Source organism: Lepidochelys olivacea (genome assembly GCF_965140295.1).
Source record: "Lepidochelys olivacea isolate rLepOli2 genome assembly, chromosome: 8".
Taxonomy (NCBI): Eukaryota; Metazoa; Chordata; order Testudines; family Cheloniidae; genus Lepidochelys; species Lepidochelys olivacea.
The window spans coordinates 105,643,556-105,666,068 of NC_140418.1; the positions used below are offsets into that span (position 1 = coordinate 105,643,556).

At 68.0% G+C, this 22,513-nt stretch overlaps 1 protein-coding gene across 3 annotated transcripts in view; it reads right to left on the minus strand.

The window, feature by feature from the left end:
* Window positions 1–11,143: 11,143 nt before the first annotated feature.
* BTBD19 (BTB domain containing 19) overlaps window positions 11,144–22,513 on the minus strand; it is a 79,599-nt gene continuing 68,229 nt past the window's right edge. For all 3 annotated transcript variants that reach the window (XM_084636157.1, XM_084636158.1, XM_084636156.1), the window contains 4 exons: window positions 15,181–15,249; window positions 13,706–13,837; window positions 12,824–12,949; window positions 11,144–11,996 (listed from right to left, as the gene is read on the minus strand). In XM_084636157.1, coding sequence (XP_084492283.1) covers window positions 11,874–11,996; window positions 12,824–12,949; window positions 13,706–13,837; window positions 15,181–15,249 — 450 coding nt within the window. In that variant the 3' untranslated portion in view covers window positions 11,144–11,873. The remainder of the gene's footprint in view (window positions 11,997–12,823; window positions 12,950–13,705; window positions 13,838–15,180; window positions 15,250–22,513) is intronic.

Genomic DNA, 22,513 nt, shown 5'->3' on the forward strand with positions numbered 1-22,513 from the left:
GCTGGAGCGAGCTGTTGGACTGGTGACCTGCGCCTGGCGCTGCCAGCAGGGGCAGTGCCCACGGACGGGGGCAGGAGCGGGGCTGCCGCCATCCCTGCATTTGCTGCTATTCCCCAGTGATTAATTATTCTTATTTTATTATTATTGCTCCGCGCTGGGACGGAGATCTGCCCTGACCTCACCTGGCAGCGCCCCAAGCCCCGCAGCAGGTGATGGCTGGGCTGGCGGGGGCTGCTGCCCCGGGCTGGGGGGCACGGCTGAGCCTTTGGGGGAATCGCTGCATCAAGGTTTCTATGCAAGGTGTGTGTGAACGGGCTGGCCCCTCAGCCATTCCCTTTCCCCACTCCCCCCAGCTGTCCCCCACTCCGGTGTTCCCAGGTCAGGTCCCTGCCCAAGTGGGTTGTCCCGGGCCTCTGCACCCCGCACTGGCAGGGGCAGGAAGCCGCCCATTTTGCGTATGCCCTGGGGCTGGGGGCGCTTAGCGGATCCCTTGGACAGGAGCCGGGGCCGTGCCCTGCTGCCCTGCCCCCAGCACTGAGTCATGGGGCTCCCCAGGAGACCGGGGCAGGGAGCAACTGTGTCTGGGGAGAGGCCCAGCAATGCCCCCAACGGGAATGAGATGCCAGCCCCAGTGGGAGACCCGACCCCACCCTGGCCTGGGATGGGAGCGTCGGGGGGAGCGTCCCTTCCCCTGCTGCGGGGGGCTGAGCTCTGGCCCAGGGGGTGCCCTGGACTCAGGCGAGGGGCTGGAACAGGAGCCGTGTCCCCCCCACCCTGGGAGATGGGAACGGCCCTGACCCTAGTTACTGAAAAGGGAAACTCTCGCTCACAGAGTAGGACATTTTCTCACTAAATCCTGACACCAGCAGGGCCCAGATCCAGCGGGGCCTAATGAATAGAGAGCTGGCCTGGACCTCAGGACACCTGGGTTCTCCTCCCCGCTCCTTGGGAAAAGTACTCCCTTCCTCCCTGCCTCAGTTTCCCCATGGGGACAACGCTACCCATCCTCCTTTGTAAATGAGACCGAACTGTGAGGGCTCCTCCTGTGTGTTGGATGGGCGGGGGGGGCTGTCCTGGCAGGAAGCGGATCTGGGACAAATTGGAGCGGGATGTGCTGCCCCATACAAGCCCATCCAAGGCCTAGGTACCCCATATGTCTCGCCGACACCCTTTATGGGGTCCCTTGATGCTGCCCGATGGAAGTTGACTGGTGGGGGAGGGGTGTATTCCAAACACCCTTGTGCAATTGCACAACTCCCCTGCATGACCCCCTCCCCGCCCCCCCCACACCCCCACACCTGCCTGGGCACTTGCAGCCAGATCAGGGAGCCTTTGACAAACAGAAACCTGCCCTGCCCCCTAGGATGGGCTTTTCCCCCCTGCCTGCCGGGCCCCGATCCTGTGGCTGGGGCCACTCGCTGGAGGCAGGCAGAGATCAGCTGGGCTCCCAGGGGGTTGGCGTGGAGTTGCTGGCCCTTGCCTCTCCGTTCCCCGGCACTTTAAAGCCCCCTCCGGCCCCAGGGTCCCCATCAGCCCCGCCTAGGGCTTGCCTTTGGGTTCCTTGCCCAGGGCGGCGACGGGGGCCTGGTCCAGCCGGCAGCTTCTCAGCGATTGTCCCCGCCTGGGCCAGTGGGTGTGGCTGGTGGAAGTAACTCAGCCCTCAGTACGGCGTGGAGCTGGGGTACCCACAGCCCTGAGCTGCCAAGTGGCGCACCTGCCCCCGGCGCCCCCTGAGACATGGGGGGCAGGCGGGGCGCGCGGTGCCCCGGCCCCAGTCGGGCCATGCCATATAAATTATTTATATTACAAAGAAGAAAGGTTTATTTTTGTAGTTTGTACAGACCCTTAGCCGTGGGCTGGAAGGTTTATTTTTAAAGAGTAAAATATATATTGTCTATCCCAGATCTGCTGGTGTCCCGGCCTCGTTCTTCGTCTGGCCCGTGAGAGAGAGAGAGTGAGTGTGTACACATGTGCCTGGAGCCTGGGGGGGGTGGGGATCTCTGCAGGTTGCGGGGGGGGGCAGCCTTAGTGAGTGCCCACGTGTGTGGGGACACATTTGTGGCAGGGCAGTGTGTGCGCCCGATGTATGTTTGGGGGGGTCTTTTGGGCAGTGTGTACATGGCTGCGTGGAGGTAGGGGAGCATTCACAAAGCTGGGGGGCTACTGTGGGGGGGGCTGTAGAGGACAGTGGGGGCAGTGTGTGTAGGGGGGGGTCTAGAGGGCACAGGCTGGGGGGCAGTGTGTGTCCGGGGGCTCTGGGGGGGTGCGCTGCCCACTTGGCTCACAGCTGGCCCCAGGCTCGCAGGCTGCCTGGGGGCGTGGGGGCCAGATCTCCCCCCCGTGACTGATGGGGGGTCAGGCTCCCCAGCCAGGCACGGACGGTGCTGGGGGACCTGGGCGGGCTCCTGCCAGGCGGGCGGCCGTGGCCCTGTGCCCCGATTCCACGGGCAAACACTGCCCCCTGCAGGCCCTGTGCTCACCTGCATGTGGGCTCAGGGGCCCGGCACTGCCAGGGGCGGGGGGCGGGGGGTTACAGGGGCTGTTTTGATGCACCCCTGATGTGACCCACATGAGCAGGGTTTACAGCACCAGGGCCCCTGCCGGGGGTGGGGGAGGTTTAACCACCCCCAGCTGGGGAGGACTCGCAGCCTACCCAGGTGGCCAGGCCGAAGGGCTGCACGTGGCTCTAGGCTGGCATGTGCCCATTGATGAGCCAGCTGGAGCTGAAGGCACTGGCAAGCTGGGCAGACACCCGGCCCGAGCGGCCCCTGAGCGCGGCGTAGGCCCTGCCGTGCCGCAGGGGCGCCCCGCACCGCGAGCGGCACGAGGGGACACTGGCCGGCTGCCGCGGGGCCAGCGAACGGTCGGCGCCCAGCGAGCCAATGCAGGGCCTGAAGCCGAGCCGGGCGGTGCAGCAAGGGGCCCCAGGGACCCGGCCGGCGCTGCATTGACACGGCTCCCATTCGCGAGCCCCAAAGCTGCCGGCAGCTCTGCAAAGTGCTGGGGGCACCGGGATCTGGCCAAATGAACTGGGGGGGGGCATGAGACCCTTTAGTCCCACCGTTGCCCTGTGCTTAGAGCCAGAGGTTCTAGCCCAGCGCTGGGAGGGGAGTGGGGCCCTGTGCTTAGAGCCAGAGGTTCTAGCCCAGCGCTGGGAGGGGAGTGGGGCCCTGTGCTTAGAGCGGAGCAGCTGGGCGCCAGGACGCCTGGGTTCTAGCCCTCTGCCTAGTTCCAGAATCTTGTGTGGGGCAAAAGCAAGGGGCGGGGCTGAACCGCTCACCGTGGGGGGGGGGGCATCAGACACAGGCCACATTGTGAACAGGAATGGTGCGGGGTGGGGGGGGGAAGCTGGACATCAACTGTGCAAGGAAGCAGCTGTGCAAGTGCATGAAAATACCAGTAATGACTGGCTGAGCCCCCCCAAACTCATCACACGCAGGGCCCCGCCCAGCGATAGCCCACAGGACAGAGCTGGGAGCCCCAGAAATGCGGGTCAGGCCCATAGTGTGATCAGTGAGGGGCTGGGGGTGCCAGACCCCTGTGCAGAGCTGGGCGGACCGGGGTGGGGGGAGATGTCAGGGCTCCTGTCCAGCCACTCTTTGGTGGCAGGGTCATTTCCTGCTGGTTAAAGGCACCAGCTGGCTCAACCTGGGACTGATGCCGCCTGCCTGGCTCCAGGCCCTGGCCATGCAATGAGTTTGGGGCGCTCAGCCCCGACAGTGGGGGGGGGCGAGGTGGTCCCGGCACACCCAGCCCGGTCCCACGGCTGGAGGGAATGAATGGCCCCACCAGGCCCGGGAAGGGAGGCAGGTGCTGCCCTCCCCGGGCTGCGTGTGCCACCAGGGAGTGCGCCCCCAGTTCGCAGAGGGGGCAGGTGTCAGCACCAGGCAGGGCAAGCGCTGGACAAGACCCCTCCAGCCCAGGGACTCTGCCCTGCCCAGCAGACGCCAGCCCAATGCGCACCCTTGCCATGGGGCCGCTGGGCTGTGCATGGGCCCGAAGGGTAACAGATCCCCTCCCCCCAGGGCCTGGGGGGGGCCACGAGCCTTCACTGGGCAGGGGCTCCCAGCACTTGCACCTTCTCCCCACGAGGGGGCAGCAGATGCTCACTCACTGGGCTTGGGGGCCCCCACAGCCAGTGCCCCACTTGCATCCCCAGCTGCCCATGGCCCCATTCTGCCCCCCCACGGGCCGGTGCTGAGTGACGGGGGCCTCCTCTGACCTTCCTGCCCCCTGCAGCTAGCACTGGGTTGCATGCACGGCTCCTAGGCTGGCTCCTGTGGCTGGGCTGGATGCCTACCATGCTGCCCCACTGCCCTGACAAGGGCGGGGCCCTCCCAGTGCTGCCATGGGGTGGCTGTACGGCCCTGCAACCAGGGGGCCCCTTGCCCAGGGGAGGACAGCAGCAGTCAGCACGCTTCCCTCCCCACCACTGCCGAGGCTGCCAGGCCTACACCGCCCGGTCCCGGCAGCCCTCCCCACCCCCGAGCAGGCAGCTCCTTGGTGCCAAACCAAGTGCGCTGAGCCCAGCAAACTCACCGCATGTGTGACTCCAGGAACTCTGGCGCAGGCAAGCAGCTGCCATGGGTGGCGCCGTCAGGGAACGGACTTTGAGAGGCCTCCGTGTGGGTTCGGGCCACCATTGTCCCCAGCCCGCCGAGCCGGCCCCACTCCTGAACTGGACTCAGCGGGGCCTCAGCAGACAGAGCAGAGATGGGGCAAAAAGGCCATGGGGGGAGCAGGAGCCACTCACAAGCCAGCCAGAAGGTGGGGTGTGGGGGGAGGAGCAGGAACCCGAAGAGAAAGCCTCGGGCTCCTGCCCCCTGCTCTCCCACCCTCACCTCCTCACTCAGGCGCTCTGGGCCTCAGTTTTCCCATCCGGAAAATGGGGCTGATGGCGCGTCCCTGCTGGCACGAGCCTTGGGAGGAGAACGACAGTGAAGATTAGGAAGACGCTTGGACAGTGGGGTAATGGCGGAGGGGGGGCATGTTAGCACCGCCGTTTGGGATGGAGTCTGTTTGGAAAGAAAACACGTCCCTAAAGGCATCACAAACCAGCCCTGTTCAGGGAGAACGGTCTGAAATATTTCAGGGAGCCGAGTTTTTTCCTCCCTATGTAGCCAGCCCCCCGCCGGCCCCATCTCTGCCCTTGCTCCGGCCCTTCTTCCTCCCCGCCCCGCTCCTCTCTCAAGCGCAGCCAGAGGGACGTCCAGTTTCCGCTCCAGCAGGAGGCCGCGCAGGGCTGTCCGGGCTCCGCCCTCTCCCTCGCCGGCCGACGCGGCGCGTCCCCACAACCGCCCGGGGACACAGGTGCTCCCCGCGGACTTGACAAGCCAGCAGGGTTGTGAGCGTCCCATCCTAACTCACCGCCCTCGGTGTGCCGGGCTGGGCCGTGCCCACCCCTTGGGTAGCGCCGGGAGGCGCGCTGGGCCAGGGGCCGCGGCCCCCTTCGGAGGTCGGGCTCCGGGCCCCGAAACACTCCCATCGCCCTGACCTTCCGCCCCAGTCAGGCGTCTCCCGCCGATGTCGGACGCCCGCCGCCGCAATGCAGCCTGAATTCACAAGTCGCCCTTGCTCCGTCCGTGGGGGGGTGACAAGGAAACCCGCTCCCGAGCCCACCTAACCCCCTTCAGGGCACTGGGGGGGGGGGCTAAAGCAATGGAAAAAACCTGCTCCCCCCCAGGGCTGTGCCAGGCCGGCCTGGCGTCTGTCAGCCCAAGGTGGCTGGTTTGAAGAAGGAGACTGGCCGGGGTCCGAGTAGCCGCCCTGTTAGTCTGCGTCCGCCGAGAGAACAGGGGGACTTGTGGCGCCTTAGAGATACGTCCGACGGGGCGAGCTGCCGCCCACGGAAGCTGAGGCTCCAGTAAAGGGGTCGGTCCCTAAGGTGCCCCAAGGGAAGGTCTCCCGGCGGCCAAGTGAAAACCAGGCTTCGTGCTGCGGGGGCGGGAGGCGGACAAGCGGCTCCGCTCGGGCGGACAGAGGGGACCGCAGCGAAGCCCCGGCGGGAAGACGCGGCAGCAGGACAGCCGCCCGCCCTCACTCGCCCCGCACTCTCAACCCACGGTGGGGCCCGCCGCGACACGCCCGCCGGCCCCGCCCGCGCCGGCCCCCACTGCCGCGACCTGCCCCGCGTGTCCCCGGGGCCCCAGCCTTCTCCCCGCCGAGCCCCGCCTGCCGAATTCGGGCCCGGCTCGGCAGCCGGCTCCCCTCCCACAAGGCTCTGCTCGCACACACATCTGCATACGGGCTGCCGCGGCCCCGCCCCTCCGATCGGGCCCCTCCCCCTGCCGGCCCGGGCCCGGCTCTTCAGCGCTATGGGGGATTAATCCGGGGGGGCTGTGCCCACTGAGCCAGGGTGGCGGGGAGATCTCAGCGAGGCCGGGGCTCCCTGCCCCACTCCTGGCACGGTCATGGGGGGCAGCTTCTCACCCCCCAACAGCATCTGGGGGTCAGCAGGGGGCATGACCCAGACCCCAGCACCTGTCCCCATGCCCCCCTACAGGAGCACGCCCTGCAGCTGGGGCGGGCCTGGCACCCAAGGGGTTACAGCTGCTGGGGGCGGGGGGCACAGGTTTGAATCCCCCCCACCCCAGGCTGCAGGGGCAGCAACCACAGAAGATCAGGGTTGGAAGGGACCTCAGGAGGTCATCTAGTCCAACTCCCTGCTCAAAGCAGGACCAATCCCCAATTTTTGGCCCAGATCCCTAAATGGCCCCCTCAAGGATTGAACTCACAACCCTGGGTTTAGCAGGCCAATGCTCAAACCACTGAGCTATCCCTCCCCAATTCACTATCTCCCCTCCCCGCGGACTAGGGAGAGGGTCACTCCCCAACTCAGCTCCCCCCAGCTCCCTGCACCCCAAGCCTGCCCTGCTGCCCCCCCACCCCGCCGAGGGCTGTGTGTGGACAGTCCCCTCCCGCCCCCCCCGGCCCCCGCAGGCCTGAGCTGGTTCCTTGAGGCAGGGGCTCCAGCACGGTGAGTCCCCGGCAGGCTAGCGGCTGGCTCCTCGCGGCACGCAAGGGATCCCGGCTGGTGGGGGCGGGGTGGGGACAGCGCCTCCTTTGTCCCAGGCATCACCTCCACTGGGAGCAGAACCCGGGCAGGGGGTTTGGGGGCAGGTGCCGGAGGCAGCAGGTTTCCCCCACCCCGCCCAGCTCTGTGTCAGGCCAGCCCCAGCCCCAGCCCGGTTTCCATGGTGCCGTAAAGGGCCTGGCGCGTGTTTCACCCCCCACCCCCTGCCAGAGATAAGGAGGCAGCTGCTGGAGTGACCTCTGTCCCCACCCTGGCCAGGCTGGGCAGTGGTGTGAACGGGGGCCCTGCACCCCACTCCTCATGGCCTTTGGACTCCGGAGTCACTGGGAGCAAAGGGCTCAGCCGGGGGGAGGGAGGGCGCTGAGGATGGGCAACACCCAGTGCCAACCCCAGGCTTGAAAAAGATCAGAAAAACAGGGCCAGGGTAGCAGGGGCTGCGGGTCGGGAGTGATGGGCACCGGCAGAGCTATGGGGGTGCCCAGGGCTGGGAAAGTGGGGGGCTGCGGGTCAGGAGTGAGGGGCACCGGCAGAGCTATGGGGGTGCCCAGGCTGGGAAAGCGGGGGGCTGCAGCTCGGGAGTGAGGGGCACCGGCAGAGCTATGGGGGTGCCCAGGGCTGGGAAAGCGGGGGGCTGCGGGTCAGGAGTGAGGGGCACCGGCAGAGCTATGGGGGTGCCCAGGGCTGGGAAAGCGGGGGGCTGCGGGTCAGGAGTGAGGGGCACCGGCAGAGCTATGGGGGTGCCCAGGGCTGGGAAAGTGGGGGGCTGCGGGTCAGGAGTGAGGGGCACCGGCAGAGCTATGGGGGTGCCCAGAGCTGGGATAGCGGGGGGCTGCAGCTCGGGAGTGAGGGGCACCGGCAGAGCTATGGGGGTGCCCAGGGCTGGGAAAGCGGGGGGCTGCGGGTCAGGAGTGTGGGGCACCGGTAATGCCAGCCAAAGTCAGGCCGGCAGAACAGCAGGGGTGCTGGAGGCTGGGAGTGGGGGGCACGGGCAGAGCTGGGGGGTGCACACAGGGCCCCAGCTCTCACTCAGCAGCTGGAATAACTCGCTCATTAAAGCCAAGGAGTCCCCCCGCCCCGGCCCCACACCTGGCTCCAGAGGTCCTGCACCGGGGCAGCAAGCAGGCGCCTGGGGTGGGGCGCAGAGCCATGTGCTTGTGTCAGGACTCCTCACAGCTTCTCAGCTCTGGGTCTACCTGGCCCGGTGAGGGGGCAGGTCCCGCAGGGGCAGGGCCAGGGAGCCCTGTGGCCTCCTGTGGGGCAGGGTGCAGGGCTGCGTCATTCAGGTGCTGATCGCTCAGCTCCAGGGGGACCTGGTCAGGGGAAAATCAAGGGCCCAATCCTGCCCTGGCCCTGCCCATTGGGCCTAATCCTGCCCCAGTCCTGCTGACAAGTTACCCCTGTGCACAGTGAGTGTAAATGACTCTCTGCGGGACAATGTGCTGGAGGAGCAGCCCCTTCGACCCAGCATCTGGGGCTGCCACCTCTGAGGTCCCAAAACACCAAGCCCCGCGGGTGCTGCTGAGCCCACAGGCAGGGCTGCTGGCCGCGGGCACTGAACATCCTGACAGTTCCCAGGCCAGCTCCCTGACTAGCACGACACTCCTGTGACCACGTGGGCAGGTGGCAGCCCTGCTGGCATGCCAGGCTCTGGAGCCTCTGATCCCGGCGCTGCCTGGAGCCCCTTCCCCTGAGCCGTGTCCGCACTGGTTCCGCCGGCCGCCCAGCACAGCCACAACTGACACCAGTGCAGGGCGACTGGAGCGTGAGTCATCCCAGTGCGGCTGCCTCAGGGGCTGGATCGCCTCGCTGCCAAGGCCCAGGGCTGCTCCGACCTCTCCCCGCCTCAGCCGATGAGTCAGTGCATGCCAGAGGGCTCCGGCAGGGCTTCCCTGCAGGCACCCAGCCAGGCCTCAGCTCCACGGCCACTTAGCAACCCACACCCCAAACACACATGGCCTGCAGCCGGCCCCTCCTCGCCACAGGGCCTGCACTCAGCTGCTGTGCCCCCCCCGAGCCATGGCCACAGCAGGGCACGGTGCCCCCCGGAGCCATGGCCACAGCAGGGCATGGTGCCCCCGGAGCCATGGCCACAGCAGGGCTTGCTGCCCCCCCGGAGCCACGGCCACAGCAGGGCACGGTGCCCCCCGGTGCCGTGACCACAGCAGGGCGCGGTGCCCCCGGAGCCACGGCCACAGCAGGGCTTGCTGCCCCCCCGGAGCCATGGCCACAGCAGGGCATGGAATCCCCCCAGCAGATCATACTGCCCCCCCCAGCTAACCCCCACACTGGGGCACTAGGGTCAAGGAAGGCTCCCCTCTACCACAGCGCCTCCTAGCTCTGCACGGCCACGGAAGGGCATCACCCCCCACTGAATCGCCATCACCACGTCATCCTGCTGTGTCCCAGCCAGGTCCTGCCCCAGCCTCACCCTTCTGAGCCTGGGCACTCGCGGCAGGCCCAGCCCCCCGGCTGCAGCCTTGGCTGAGACCCCCACCCACATCTCACCCGTGGTCTTTGCCGGCTCCCTCTCGGCTGCCAAGACCCTGGGTGTGAGCAGGAGCAAAGTCCCTGAGCTGGGCCTGCCCTGGCTGGACGCTCCAGAGGTCCCTGGCAAAGAAGCCAGAAATCCAGCAGCGGCCCTGGGCTGAGCTAAAAATCCCGTGGGCCAACCCAGGGGCTCAGCTGCCAGTTCCTAGGGCGCCAAGAATAGACTGTCATGTCCCTGGCGTGGGGCCTGGGAACGAGGAGCGGGACTGGGGCCCCCGCCCTGCCTGCAGGAGACAAGCTGGACCCCCTGGGTGGAGGCCTGCCAGGCAGCCAAGCTCCAGCAGATCCCAAGGCCTGAGCCCAGCACGTCCCGCTGGCCCCCACGGGCTGGCCTGGTCCCTTCCCCATGGAGGCCACTGAGCCCTCGTCCCCCGTCGATGCCTGGCCCAGAGTCCTTGGGCTCAGCGTGCTGGCAGTCGGGTTGTGTAGCACCCTTCTGTCGGGTCACAGGGCCATGTCCCTGCTGCCCCGTGCCCCCTGGACAGGGTGGGCATGCAGGGTAGCACATCCCGGCATTGGCTCCCATGGGCCCCAGAGGAACTGACTGTCCTAGGCAATCCCGGCCTCAGTGTCCCCACCTGGCTGAAGAAGGGAACGCTGTACTGGCTCCCCGGGCTGGGCGGGCCCCTCACCTCTGCCTCTGGTGTCCCTGGGCAGCAGGGCAGAGTGCTGCAGGGAGTGGAAGCAGCCTGCTGCCCTGGCTCTGCCCACCCCGAGGGGTAGCTGCAGGCCAGGTGGAGGTGACCACACCGAGCGCAGACCCAGAGCCAGCGAGGCAGGGCGTGGGGCGGAAGAGGTGCCAAGGGCTCGTCGAGCTGCACCAGGCCCAGGCTAGGCTGGGCCACGAGCTGGCTGGGGTCCCTGGAGGTCAAGACCCATCAGTGCCACAGGGATGGCTCAGCGCCGGCCTCGGGATCCAGCGCCTTGCACTGACCCTGAGCGGCTGCTGCTACGTGTGATGGGCAGAGAGTGCAGGGAGCTGGGCAGCCTAGACCGACAGATGGGGGGGCCGGTCTGGCCGTGCTGCACTGTGCCCGCTGCTGTTACCCACCCAGCTGGCAGGCGCCCTTGCTACCAGCGTTGGGGGACCCCATCTCCGGTGCCACCCCTCTGTGGGCTCTGGCTGGTCTCAGCCTGGCAGCCCTGCCATAGATAGGGAAACTGAGGCACAGAGCAAGAGCACAACTTCCCTGAGGTCCCACAGGGGGCCGGTGGCAGGGCAATGAACCCAGGAGTCTGGACCCCCAGCAGGGGCTACAGTCACAAAGGGGAGCCCACTGTCCTAGGGGCTTTCCCAGGCAGAGCTAGCCCTTGCCCCCACCCTGACTCACCCGGGGATGTGGGGTGCAGGGACATGGGGTGCTGGCCATAGGCTGTCAATGGGCAACTCCCCCCCAGACCCCCTTAGTCTATCTCTGCAGCCCCCTGCTAGCTCAGCCCTGGGCTTTACCCACTGCCAGCTCTGTGGTGCCCCTCACTCCCGACCAGCAGCTCCCTGCTAGCCGAGCCCAGGGCTCCCCCCAGCTCTGAGGCGTTACTGAAATCAAGACGCTGACTCAGCAATGAGCTCCATGGAGATGTATTGATCCTGCCTGCAGTGCAGGGCAGCCCCAGGGCCCCAAGTGACCCCCTGAGGCCTTGCCCAGCATGTGCCAGGGCTGGCCCCCTCCTTCGGTGGCCCTGTGACTTGGTGAGAGGCATGGCCCTGGGGCTTGTGGGCATCTAACCCCCGCCCGGGATCATACACACGCTGGAGAGGCAGGGCCTGTGCACAAAGGGGCTGGAAAGCAGCTAGCAACCCAAGCCGGGGCTCCCTCCGGCTCAGGGGGATCTTTGGGCAGCACGCACCCCAGGGTAGACAGGAGGGGGCTTGCCCACCAGGCTGGGCCCTCTGGCTAGTCTGAGCTGCTAGCTAGCCCTTGTTACAGCCCAGGTGTACATTAGAGCAGCCCCTGGGCTGCTGTAGCTGGCCCCGGGCTGCAGGAGGTACTAACCTGACCTTCCCCAGCTCCACCCGAGATCAGGCTCAGACGTGAGGCGTTGTGGGCAGGCTGAGCTTAGCACAATGCCCCGGCGGCTGTGGGGCGCAGCATGGCTGGGACAGCCCCCGTCTCAGCCGTGCCCCCCCCACGCACGCAGGACAATGGCCTGCCCCCAGCTCTGGCATGTCGGGGGCACAAGACCAGCGGTGTCCTGGGAAGTTCGCTTTGCCCGTCACTCGTCCCAGAGAGGCAGGAACAGCCTCTCCCTGCCCCCGGGCAACGCCCGGCGCCCGCCGCTGACTGCCGCCCCCTCACTGGAGGTAGCTGTGGTGCTCCCGGGGCTGGGTGCCCCTGCGGCACTGGTACAGACGGGATGGCGCCCCTCTCCCCTTCCTCAGCGCGTGGCACTTCCAGGCCTCAGCGATGCACTCCACCTGCGGGGGTGACACCAGGTTGCTGCAATGCCGGCCGGTCCCAGCCATGCCAGGGCTGTCCCCGGGCACGCAGCTCGCAGCCGGGCCCAGCTGGACACGGGGACTGGCACCAGGGGGCTTGGGGCCGTGGGGCAGGACAGGGCTGCAAGAGGCACCAAGAAGTGACAGGGACGGAGAGGGCGATAGGGCTGGTGCCTGGCACAGGGGGATGTGGGGCAGGCCGCAAACATCCCTGCTTCTCCCCAGCAGCAGCTTCCTGACCCCAGTCCCTTGGCATCTCTCACCAGCCTCTCCCCATCCTGGGGACACTGTCCAGACTGACCCCAGGGGCTGGCCCAAGGGCCTGGAGCAGGTCCCATGGGGCTCAGCCCCCGCCCCCAAATGCCTTAGGCTGGCCAGGCCTTCCCAAGGGCCTGATCTCAGCCAGGGGTGACTGAACAGACAGACACAGACACAGATGGGGTGCATGGACAGATGGACACAGACAGACAGATGGACATAGACAGATGGACGTAGACAGCCAGGGCCGCACAGGCAGACAGACGGACACAGACACAGCTGGGGAGCGTGGACAGCCAGATGGACACAGACAGATGGACACAGAGACAGCCCGGGTCCATGGACAGACGGACACAGACAGACGGCCACAGCTGGGGCCCATGGACAGACAGACAGACACAGACGGACGGACACAGACGGACGGACACAGAGACAGCCAGGGCTCATGGACAGCCAGCTGGACACAGCCAGACAGACACCGAGATAGATGGGGCCAAAGGACAGCCGGACGGACGCAGCCGGACGGACGCAGCCGGCTGGCCCCTCACCGGGATGAGCGGGTCCCTCTGGTTGTGGCTCTCCAGGGCTGCCAGCTCGCGGGGCGAGAGCAGGGGTAGGCGGAGCTCGCGCACCGGCCCTGCTGCCACCTCGGCCACCGGCCGCTCCAGGACGGCCTGGAACAGGAGTGCAGAGTCAGGGGCCGGATCCATGACCCAGAGAGCCGGGGCGGGGAGGAAATGGGGAGCCGGAGGGGGGGGGTGCGATCTGGGGCCTTTGACCCCGGGGTGGCAGGGCCCCCCAGCTCTTTGGCAGCCGGCAGGAGATGGGCTGGGGGTCTCGGCCAGGTTCCCAGGTGATGGGGGCCCATGTCACCAGCCACCACCATCCGCCCTCCTGTGTGCTCGGCCCTGCAGCGACCAGTCCCCCTCAGGCATCCCAAGGGACAGAGCCCTGGCATCTCGCCCCCAGGGCAGACAGGGGAGCACTGAGGTCTGGGCAGGGACTGGCATCACCTGTGCTTGTGCCCCAGAGATTGGGTCCTGGGTGGGGGACACCCCTGGGGCCCTGTGCTCTGCTTCTCCTGGGTGGGCTGGGGTGGGTGGGGGCTGGCAGCCAGGATGCCTGGGTTCTATCCCCAGCTCTGGGAGGCGAGGGGAGGGGAGGGCAGAGGGATCTATAGGGGTGGGGCGGAGGGATCTGGCAGCCAGGACGCCTGGTTCTCCCCCGGCTCTGGGCGGGGAGTGGGGTCTATGGGTTAGAGTCGGGGGAGTTCATTCCCAGCTCTGCCATGCACTCAGTGGGTGACCGGGGACACATCCCACCCCCCGCACGCCAGGGAACAACCCCTGCCAGCCTCCCCGTGGTGGGGGCTGAGAAAGCCCCTCGCTGGGTGAGCCCCAGCTCCTGGCCCTGGGGCTGCCGGCACTCACCGAGCTGACGTGGGCCCATTCCCGCACAGCCCGGATCAGGTCCGGCTCGTCGATGGCCAGCCGGTCGCTCTGCAGCACGACCCCCAGCGCCACGCCCGACAGCTCGTGGAAGCCCCGTGTCTGCACAACCTCCTGAGGTGCCACAAACGGGCCCGGTCACCCCTGGCAGCCTGGCAGCGGGGCTGGCCCCACCTGGCATGGGGCGGGCCCAGAACCCCGCCCCACAACTGCCGGGCATGTACCTGCCGCCCACCCCTCCCGTCGTCCCTGTCCTACTGCCCCCCTGACCCGCCCCCTCTGCCCTGCCCCTGTCCTGCCACCCCTCTGCTCCGCCCTGCCCCATCCTGCCACCCCTCTGATCCGCCCCACCCCCATCCCCCCTCTGCCCTGTCCCATCCCGCCACCCCTCTGCTGCACCCCACCCGAGGGGAGCAGCAGCTCAGACTCATCGACCTTGAGGGCAGAAGGGGCCCTGGGAACCCCCACGTGACCCAGCTCCCCTCGCCCAGCACCCCCTGCGTGACCCAGACCCATTCGCCCAGCACCCCCGCGTGACCCAGACCCATTCGCCCAGCGCCCCCGCGTGACCCAGCTCCCCTCGCCCAGCGCCCCCGCGTGACCCAGCTCCATTCACCCAGCGCCCCCTGCGTGACCCAGCTCCCCTCGCCCAGCGCCCCCGCGTGACCCAGCTCCCCTCGCCCCTCGCCCAGCGCCCCCGCATGACCCAGCTCCATTCACCCAGCGCCCCCTGCGTGACCCAGCTCCCCTCGCCCAGCGCCCCCGCGTGACCCAGCTCCCCTCGCCCAGCGCCCCCGCGTGACCCAGCTCCATTCGCCCAGCGCCCCCTGCGTGACCCAGCTCCCCTCGCCCAGCGCCCCTGCGTGACCCAGACCCATTCGCCCAGTGCCCCCCTCGTGACCCAGCTCCCCTCGCCCAGCGCCCCCGCGTGACCCAGCTCCCCTCGCCCCTCGCCCAGCGCCCCCGCGTGACCCAGCTCCATTCACCCAGCGCCCCCTGCGTGACCCAGCTCCCCTCGCCCAGCGCCCCCGCGTGACCCAGCTCCATTCGCCCAGCGCCCCCGCGTGACCCAGCTCCATTCGCCCAGCGCCCCCTGCGTGACCCAGCTCCCCTCGCCCAGCGCCCCTGCGTGACCCAGACCCATTCGCCCAGTGCCCCCCTCGTGACCCAGCTCCCCTCGCCCAGCGCCCCCTGCGTGACCCAGCACCCGCTGCCCATGGCCATCTGGGGCATCCTACCCCCCGGGGCCCTGCACTGACAGGGCCAGCCTGGCCTGTGCCCCCCTGCCTGGGGCGACGCCCCTTCTCTTGGCTGCTCAGGGCTGGTTCCACGTGGGGCCCTGGCCGCATGCCTGAGTCTGCCGGCGGGGCGTGGGGCTATTGCCAGAGCTCGGTGGGGGCCGGCCGATGCACAGCGCTGGGGCCCTGGGCCCCCCCTCGCTCCCTGAGTGCCCATACCCGCGTGTGGTCCTCCACGAACACCAGGCAGTGCTGCTGCAGGTCCATCTGTCCGTAGGTCACAGCCGCCTGCAGGGAGAGCACAGACAGACAGCCGGAGTCAGCTGGAGAAGGGGGCATGGCACACCAGGGGGCTGCGGGTCAGGAGTGAGGGGCACCGGCGGAGCCGTGGGGGAGCCCAGGGCTGGGCTAGCGGGGGGCTGCGCGTCGGGAGTGAGGGGCACCGGTGGAGCCGTGGGGGAGCCCAGGGCTGGGCTAGCGGGGGGCTGCGGGTCGGGAGTGAGGGGCACCGGCGGAGCCGTGGGGGAGCCCAGAGCTGGGCTAGCGGGGGGCTGCGCGTCGGGAGTGAGGGGCACCGGCGGAGCCGTGGGGGAGCCCAGGGCTGGGCTAGCGGGGGGCTGCGGGTCAGGAGTGAGGGGCACCGGCGGAGCCGTGGGGGAGCCCAGGGCTGGGCTAGGAGGGGGCTGCGCGTCGGGAGTGAGGGGCACCGGCGGAGCGGGGGGTCGGGGGTGTCTGACTAGCCCCTGCTTACAATCGCTCAGTCTCACGAGCTCTAGGATTCGCCACGTCCCCCCACGCAGCCGGTGGAGCCCAGGGCTCGGTGCCCGCTGGGGCATTGTCACCCTGGCGGCCTTCGCTGGGAGGGAAACGGGGCCATGAGCCTCTCGTTGGGAGCGTCACCCTGGGAGCCCCAGGCTCAGCTCGGCTCTGCTGGGGGGCCGCAGGGACACGGGCTCGGGGGTGGCAGGCAGCACCCCCTTGCGCTTCCCAGCAGGGAGGCTGCCCCGCCCCAGGGAGCCTGCGGGTCAGGGCCGCACAAGGGCCGGGCGGTTTTGCAGGGATCCCCACCCCAAAGAGCTCCCAGGATCGCTGCACCCTCAAGGCACTGGGCAAGGGTTGGGGGGGCCCAGCGAGGCTGCTGCTCCGTTGGGGGGCAGAGGGGGGCGTTGCCAGGGCCGGGCACCTGCGACACAGAGAGTGAGCCGTGGGGCGGGGGGTCCATGACTGGGGCTGGAGCCGTCACCTGTGGGGCACTGCCAACACACACAGGTACAACGTACGCCTGCCACGCACACACAGACACACACACACAGCCGTGCCGTGCACACAGGGCACCCAGGCCCCGACTCACACACGGCACAGCTATACAACACACAGCACCACAATTCACACGTGGCACCCAGAGCACAGACACCCAGCTCCACAAATCACACACAACCGTGCCGTGCACACGTGGCGCACACTCACACTCACACACACGCACGCACATGCCCTGCCTCGGACGGGATCTCAGCCTGTCCTGTTCTCAGCCGCTCCGAGGGACGGGGCATGAGCCAGGCCACCACGGCAGTCGTGCCCGCCTGGCATTCAGTGGGGCCAGATCCTTGGTTCCTGTGAAGGTCGGTCCCGAAGGATTTACACGGTTTGTAGGGGCGCCAGCAGGGGGCGCCCCACGGCCGGGCTGGAGCATGGAGCTGCTCCCCCAGCCAGCACAGTCGGGAGCAGCCCCAGCGCTCGGTTTCACAGCGTACGCCTGTATCTCACCCCGCGCGGGCCTGTAGGTCGGCGTGTGACCGGTCCGTGCGTACGCCTGTATCTCACCCCGCGCGGGCCTGTAGGTCGGCGTGTGACCGGTCCGTGCGTACGCCTGTATCTCACCCCGCGCGGGCCTGTAGGTCGGCGTGTGACCGGTCCGTGCGTACGCCTGTATCTCACCCCGCGCGGGCCTGTAGGTCGGCGTGTGACCGGTCCGTGCGTACGCCTGTATCTCACCCCGCGCGGGCCTGTAGGTCGGCGTGTGACCGGTCCGTGCGTACGCCTGTATCTCACCCCGCGCGGGCCTGTAGGTCGGCGTGTGACCGGTCCGTGCGTACGCCTGTATCTCACCCCGCGCGGGCCTGTAGGTCGGCGTGTGACCGGTCCGTGCGTACGCCTGTATCTCACCCCGCGCGGGCCTGTAGGTCGGCGTGAGACCGGTCCGTGCGTACGCCTGTATCTCACCCCGCGTGGGCCTGTAGGTCGGCGTGTGACCGGTCCGTGCGTACGCCTGTATCTCACCCCGCGTGGGCCTGTAGGTCGGCGTGTGATCGGTCCGTGCGTACGCCTGTATCTCACCCCGCGTGGGCCTGTAGGTCGGCGTGTGACCGGTCCGTGCGTACGCCTGTATCTCACCCCGCGTGGGCCTGTAGGTCGGCGTGTGACCGGTCCGTGCGTACGCCTGTATCTCACCCCGCGTGGGCCTGTAGGTCGGTGTGTGATCGGTCCGTGCGTACGCCTGTATCTCACCCCGCGTGTGCCTGTAGGTCGGCGTTTGACCGGTCCGTGCGTACGCCTGTATCTCACCCCGCGTGTGCCTGTAGGTCGGCGTGTGACCGGTCCGTGCGTACGCCTGTATCTCACCCCACGCGGGCCTGTAGGTCGGTGTGTGACCGGTCCGTGCGTACGCCTGTATCTCACCCCGCGCGTCTGGGCACAAACCGCATGGGCGCCTGACTGTGCGTGTACCTCACGGTGTGCGTCTGCTGTGACACACTGTTCGCACAGTTCTTTGGAGGACAAACTGTCCCACCCCGGGGCCCGCTTGTCCTGTCCCTGCTCCGGGGCTGGGTGACCACAGCCCGAGCAAGTATTTCGGTTCTAACACCGCCAGGCAAAGGCCTCCCCGCCGCAGGGTAAACAGGAAACACCTGACTTGCCACAGCAGCGATGTCAGCACGGCCGCGAACACACCGGGGGGAGCAGAGCGCCAGGGGCCCGGCCGCGAACACGCCGGGGGGAGCAGAGCGCCAGGGGCCCGGCCGTGAACACACCGGGGGGAGCAGAGCGCCAGGGGCCCAGCCGCGAACACGCCGGGGGGAGCAGAGCGCCAGGGGCCCGGCACGGCCGCGAACACACTGGGGGGAGCAGAGCGCCAGGGGCCCGGCCGCGAACACACCGGGGGGAGCAGAGCGCCAGGGGCCCGGCCGCGAACACACCGGGGGGAGCAGAGCGCCAGGGGCCCGGCACGGCCGCGAACACACCAGGGGAGCAGAGCGCCAGGGGCCCGGCCGCGAACACACCGGGGGGAGCAGAGCGCCACGGGCCCGGCCGCGAACACACCGGGGGAGCAGAGCGCCAGGGGCCCGGCCGCGAACACACCGGGGGGAGCAGAGCGCCAGGGGCCCGGCACGGCCACGAACACACCGGGGGGAGCAGAGCGCCAGGGGCCCGGCACGGCCGCGAGCACGCCGGGGGGAGCAGAGCGCCAGGGGCCCGGCCGCGAACACACCGGGGGGAGCAGAGCGCCAGGGGCCCGGCACGGCCACGAACACACCGGGGGGAGCAGAGCGCCAGGGGCCCGGCACGGCCGCGAGCACGCCGGGGGGAGCAGAGCGCCAGGGGCCCGGCTGCAAACACACCGGGGGGAGCAGAGCGCCAGGGGCCCGGCCCGGCCGCAAACACACCGGGGGGAGCAGAGCGCCAGGGGCCCGGCCGCGAACACGCCGGGGGGAGCAGAGCGCCAGGGGCCCGGCCGCAAACACACCGGGGGGAGCAGAGCGCCAGGGGCCCGGCCACGAACACACCAGGGGGAGCAGAGCGCCAGGGGCCCGGCACGGCCGCGAACACGCCGGGGGGAGCAGAGCGCCAGGGGCCCGGCCGCAAACACACCGGGGGAGCAGAGCGCCAGGGGCCCGGCCGCGAACACACCGGGGGGAGCAGAGCGCCAGGGGCCCGGTGTGATGAAGTGGGACTCTTCTTAATGTTTCCTCTGAATAGTATGGGGGTGCCTCAGTTTCCCCTAGGCAGTTCTTAAGTATCTAGGTGGTGGGGTAAGGGTGTATGATCATTGCAGAGCCCTAGAGGGCCCGTGTGTGCAGGAGTCTGGACACAGAGAATGGCCGACACCCTGTTTCCTGGCAACTGATGGCCTGGGCTCTTCTCCCCTGCAAGGTGAGAGCTAAAGAGTTGGAGAACAAAGGAATCAGGTGACCTCCTGGCCTGGGAAAGGGACAAAGCCCAGAGGAGGAGGGGCTGGAGGGAGTTTCAGTTTGGGGCTGGCTGGGACATGGAGTGAAGTGCAGACGTGGTTGTCTGGCTCACTGCCCCCCAAAATGGACCCAGCTGAGGGGTCCCGTTCTCTGCACCTACAAGCTCTGTTTTAGACCATGTTCCTGTCGTCTAATAAACCTTCTGTGTTACTGGCTGGCTGAGAGTCCTGTCTGACTGCGAAGTTGGGGTGCAGGACCCTCTGGCTTCCCCAGGAGCCCCACCTGAGTGGACTCGCTGTGGGAAGCGCACGGAGGGGCAGAGGATGCTGAATGCTCCGAGGTCAGACCCAGGAAGGTGGAAGCTGTGTGAGCTGTGTGTCCTGAAGACAGGCTGCTCACAGAAAGGCGACTACCCCAGAGTCCTGACTGGCTTCATGGGGAGCAGTTCCAGAGCATCGCCCAGGGACTCCGTGACACCCGGCACGGCCGCGAACACGCCGGGGGGAGCAGAGCGCCAGGGGCCCGGCCGCAAACACACCGGGGGGAGCAGAGCGCCAGGGGCCCGGCACGGCCGCGAACACGCCGGGGGGAGCAGAGCGCCAGGGGCCCGGCCGCAAACACACCGGGGGAGCAGAGCACCAGGGGCCCGGCACGGCCGCGAACACACAGGGGGAGCAGAGCACCAGGGGCCCGGCACGGCCGCGAACACACCGGGGGAGCAGAGCACCAGGGGCCCGGCACGGCCGCGAACATGCCGGGGGGAGCAGAGCGCCAGGGGCCCGGCCGCAAACACACCGGGGGGAGCAGAGCGCCAGGGGCCCGGCCGTGAAGACACCTGCCACAGTCCCCCAACAATGGCATGACCGTTAACCCCCTCCGTCTGGGCCCAGCACCTCCTGCCCCTCCCACCCTGGCACTCCCTGACCCACGGTGCAGCCCTAACCTCACCCCACCTGCAGCTTCCAAACCCCTCCCCTGCCCCCACCAGCCTCTCGGCGATGCCCAGCGCCCCTCAGCAAACAGCTCTGCAGCCCAGACACCCTGATCCCAAAGCCGAGGGCAGGCGCCCAGCAAGAACCATCGTGCCCAGCAGACCCCACCCGCCTCTGCCTAGCTGACAGGCTGGGGTGCCCGGCTGCCCTGTAACGGAGGGTGGGTGCTGACTGTATGGGTGGTGATGCTCCTACCCTGCCAGCCCTGCCCGGGGCAGGGAGGGGGCTCCGTGCCACTGAGGTGTGGTCAGGTGCCCTGGCACCAAGCCTGGGGTTATTTGTGTGCCGCGCCATCACAGGTAATGCCGCAGTGCCAGGGAATGTCTGCAGCCAAACCCGGGGAAATGGGCACCCGTGCCATCCATCGGGGAGGCACTGGAGTCTGGGTGAGTACCGCCAAACCCGGCCTGACACGCATGGCTGGTGAGGGCCAGCTGGCCGGGCTCTCACCTGGGTGCCCATCACCACAGCATCTGGGTGTCATGAGGTGGACACTAGCTGAACAGTAAGGACAGCAGGTAAAGGTACCTGGGCCCACACGTTCGAGGGAGACCAGGCCCTGGGCGCTCTGGGCAGGGGCACTGTCCAGACGGATCCAGCTTCACTGAGTGAAATCCCTTCCAGCTGCAAAATCGGTCCTAGCAGCCAGCGACGCCCAAAGAGTGACTCCAGGGAGCCAGGCCTGGCTGGGGGGGGTGTCACGGAGTCCCCGGGCAATGCTCTGGGACTGCTCCCTACGAAGCCAGGCAGGACTCTGGGGAGGTCTCCCCGCTGGGAGCAGCCTGTCTGCAGGACACAAAGCTCACCCGGCTCCACCTTCCTGGGTCTGACCCCGGAGCATTCAGCATCCTCTGCCCCCTGTGCACTTCCCCCAGCGAGTCCACCCAGGCAGGGTCCTGGGGAAGCCAGAGGGTCCTGCCCCACAACTCCGCAGTCAGACGTGACTCTCAGCCAGCCAGTAACACAGAAAGTTTATTAGACGACAGGGACATGGTCTAAAACAGAGCTTGTAGGTGCAGAGAACAGGACCCCTCAGCTGGGTCCATTTTGGGGGGCAGTGAGCCAGACAACCACATCTGCTCTTCACTCCATGTCCCCAGCCAGCCTCAAACTGCAATTCTCCCCAGCCCCTCCTCCTCTGGGCTTTCCCCTTTCCCAGGCCAGGAGGGCACCTGATTGCTTTGTTCTCCAACCCTTTAGCTCTCACCTTGCAGGGGGAAGGGTCCAGGCCATCAGTTGCCAGGAAACAGGGTGTCGGCCATTTATGTACCCTGGCCCTGTGCTCTGCAACAATTGCACCCCCTTATCCCACTACCTAGAGACTTAAGAACTGCCTAGGGGAAACTGAGGCACCCCTACAGTATTCAAAGGAAACATTAAGAACAGTCCCACTTCGTCACAGGGGGCACCCCACAGCAGCTGCATTAGCTGCAGTCTCAGACAGGGTGGCTCTTCCGAGCACCCCACAGCGAAATGCCCCCCATCTGGGTGCAGACCCGATCTGGGCTCCACGGCTTGACAGGGAGACACAGCAGCCCCTGCCACAGATCACCCCACAGCTGCTGGCACTGCTGGAAAGAGGGAATTCCTGGGCGGCTGGCTCTGTCCCAGGCCAGACGATCCCTCACCCTGCTCTGTGGGGGGTATTGGGGGCCGTGCCCAGGGCAGAGGTGGCCCATAGACCTGTCTGGTCCCAGCCCCATCTCTACCCTGGGACCTTCGGGGCTGTTCTCCCCCCATGTAGCTGAGACCTTTGCAGTCCGCACACCCTCTCCCGCCAGGAGCCACCCACCCATGGGGCAGCGCGGAGCTGGGGGGAGGGGCTGCTCCACAACTGAGTGACAGAGTCGAGGTCAGGGACCTCAGTGGGGTCACTAAGCCAGGCTAAGCCCTGCACCCCCAGGGACGGGAATGGGTGCCGTACAGGGTCCGCCCCCCACCCCCAGCCAGCTGCAGAGGGCGAGAGCAGCTCTCCCCTGCATTGGTGGCAAGGTCTGGTGGGAGGGGTCTGTGCACATCGCAGCCGAACCTGCCCTGGAAGGGGAGCCAGGGGAACCCCCCTGCGGGCGGCTCCTCCCCCCGCCAGACGGATTGTTCCACGCACCAGGGCCCAACCGTCACTTTCCAGGGCACCTGATGCCGGTTTCCCCTCCTGCTTCTTTCCGCCGAGCAGCGCTTCACGTGGTGCCAGCCGCCCGCCCGCGCCAGGGAAACCCTGCTGAGACAGGCCTGCCCCAGCCGCATGACAGCAACCACAGAGCCGGGCGCCGGGGGGAAGCTGCCAGCGGAGAGAACAACGAGTGCAAAGGCTTCCGCTAGGGCCTGTTCAGGGAGGGCTCCTATCCGGGTCTGACAGCACCGGGACTCCGTTGG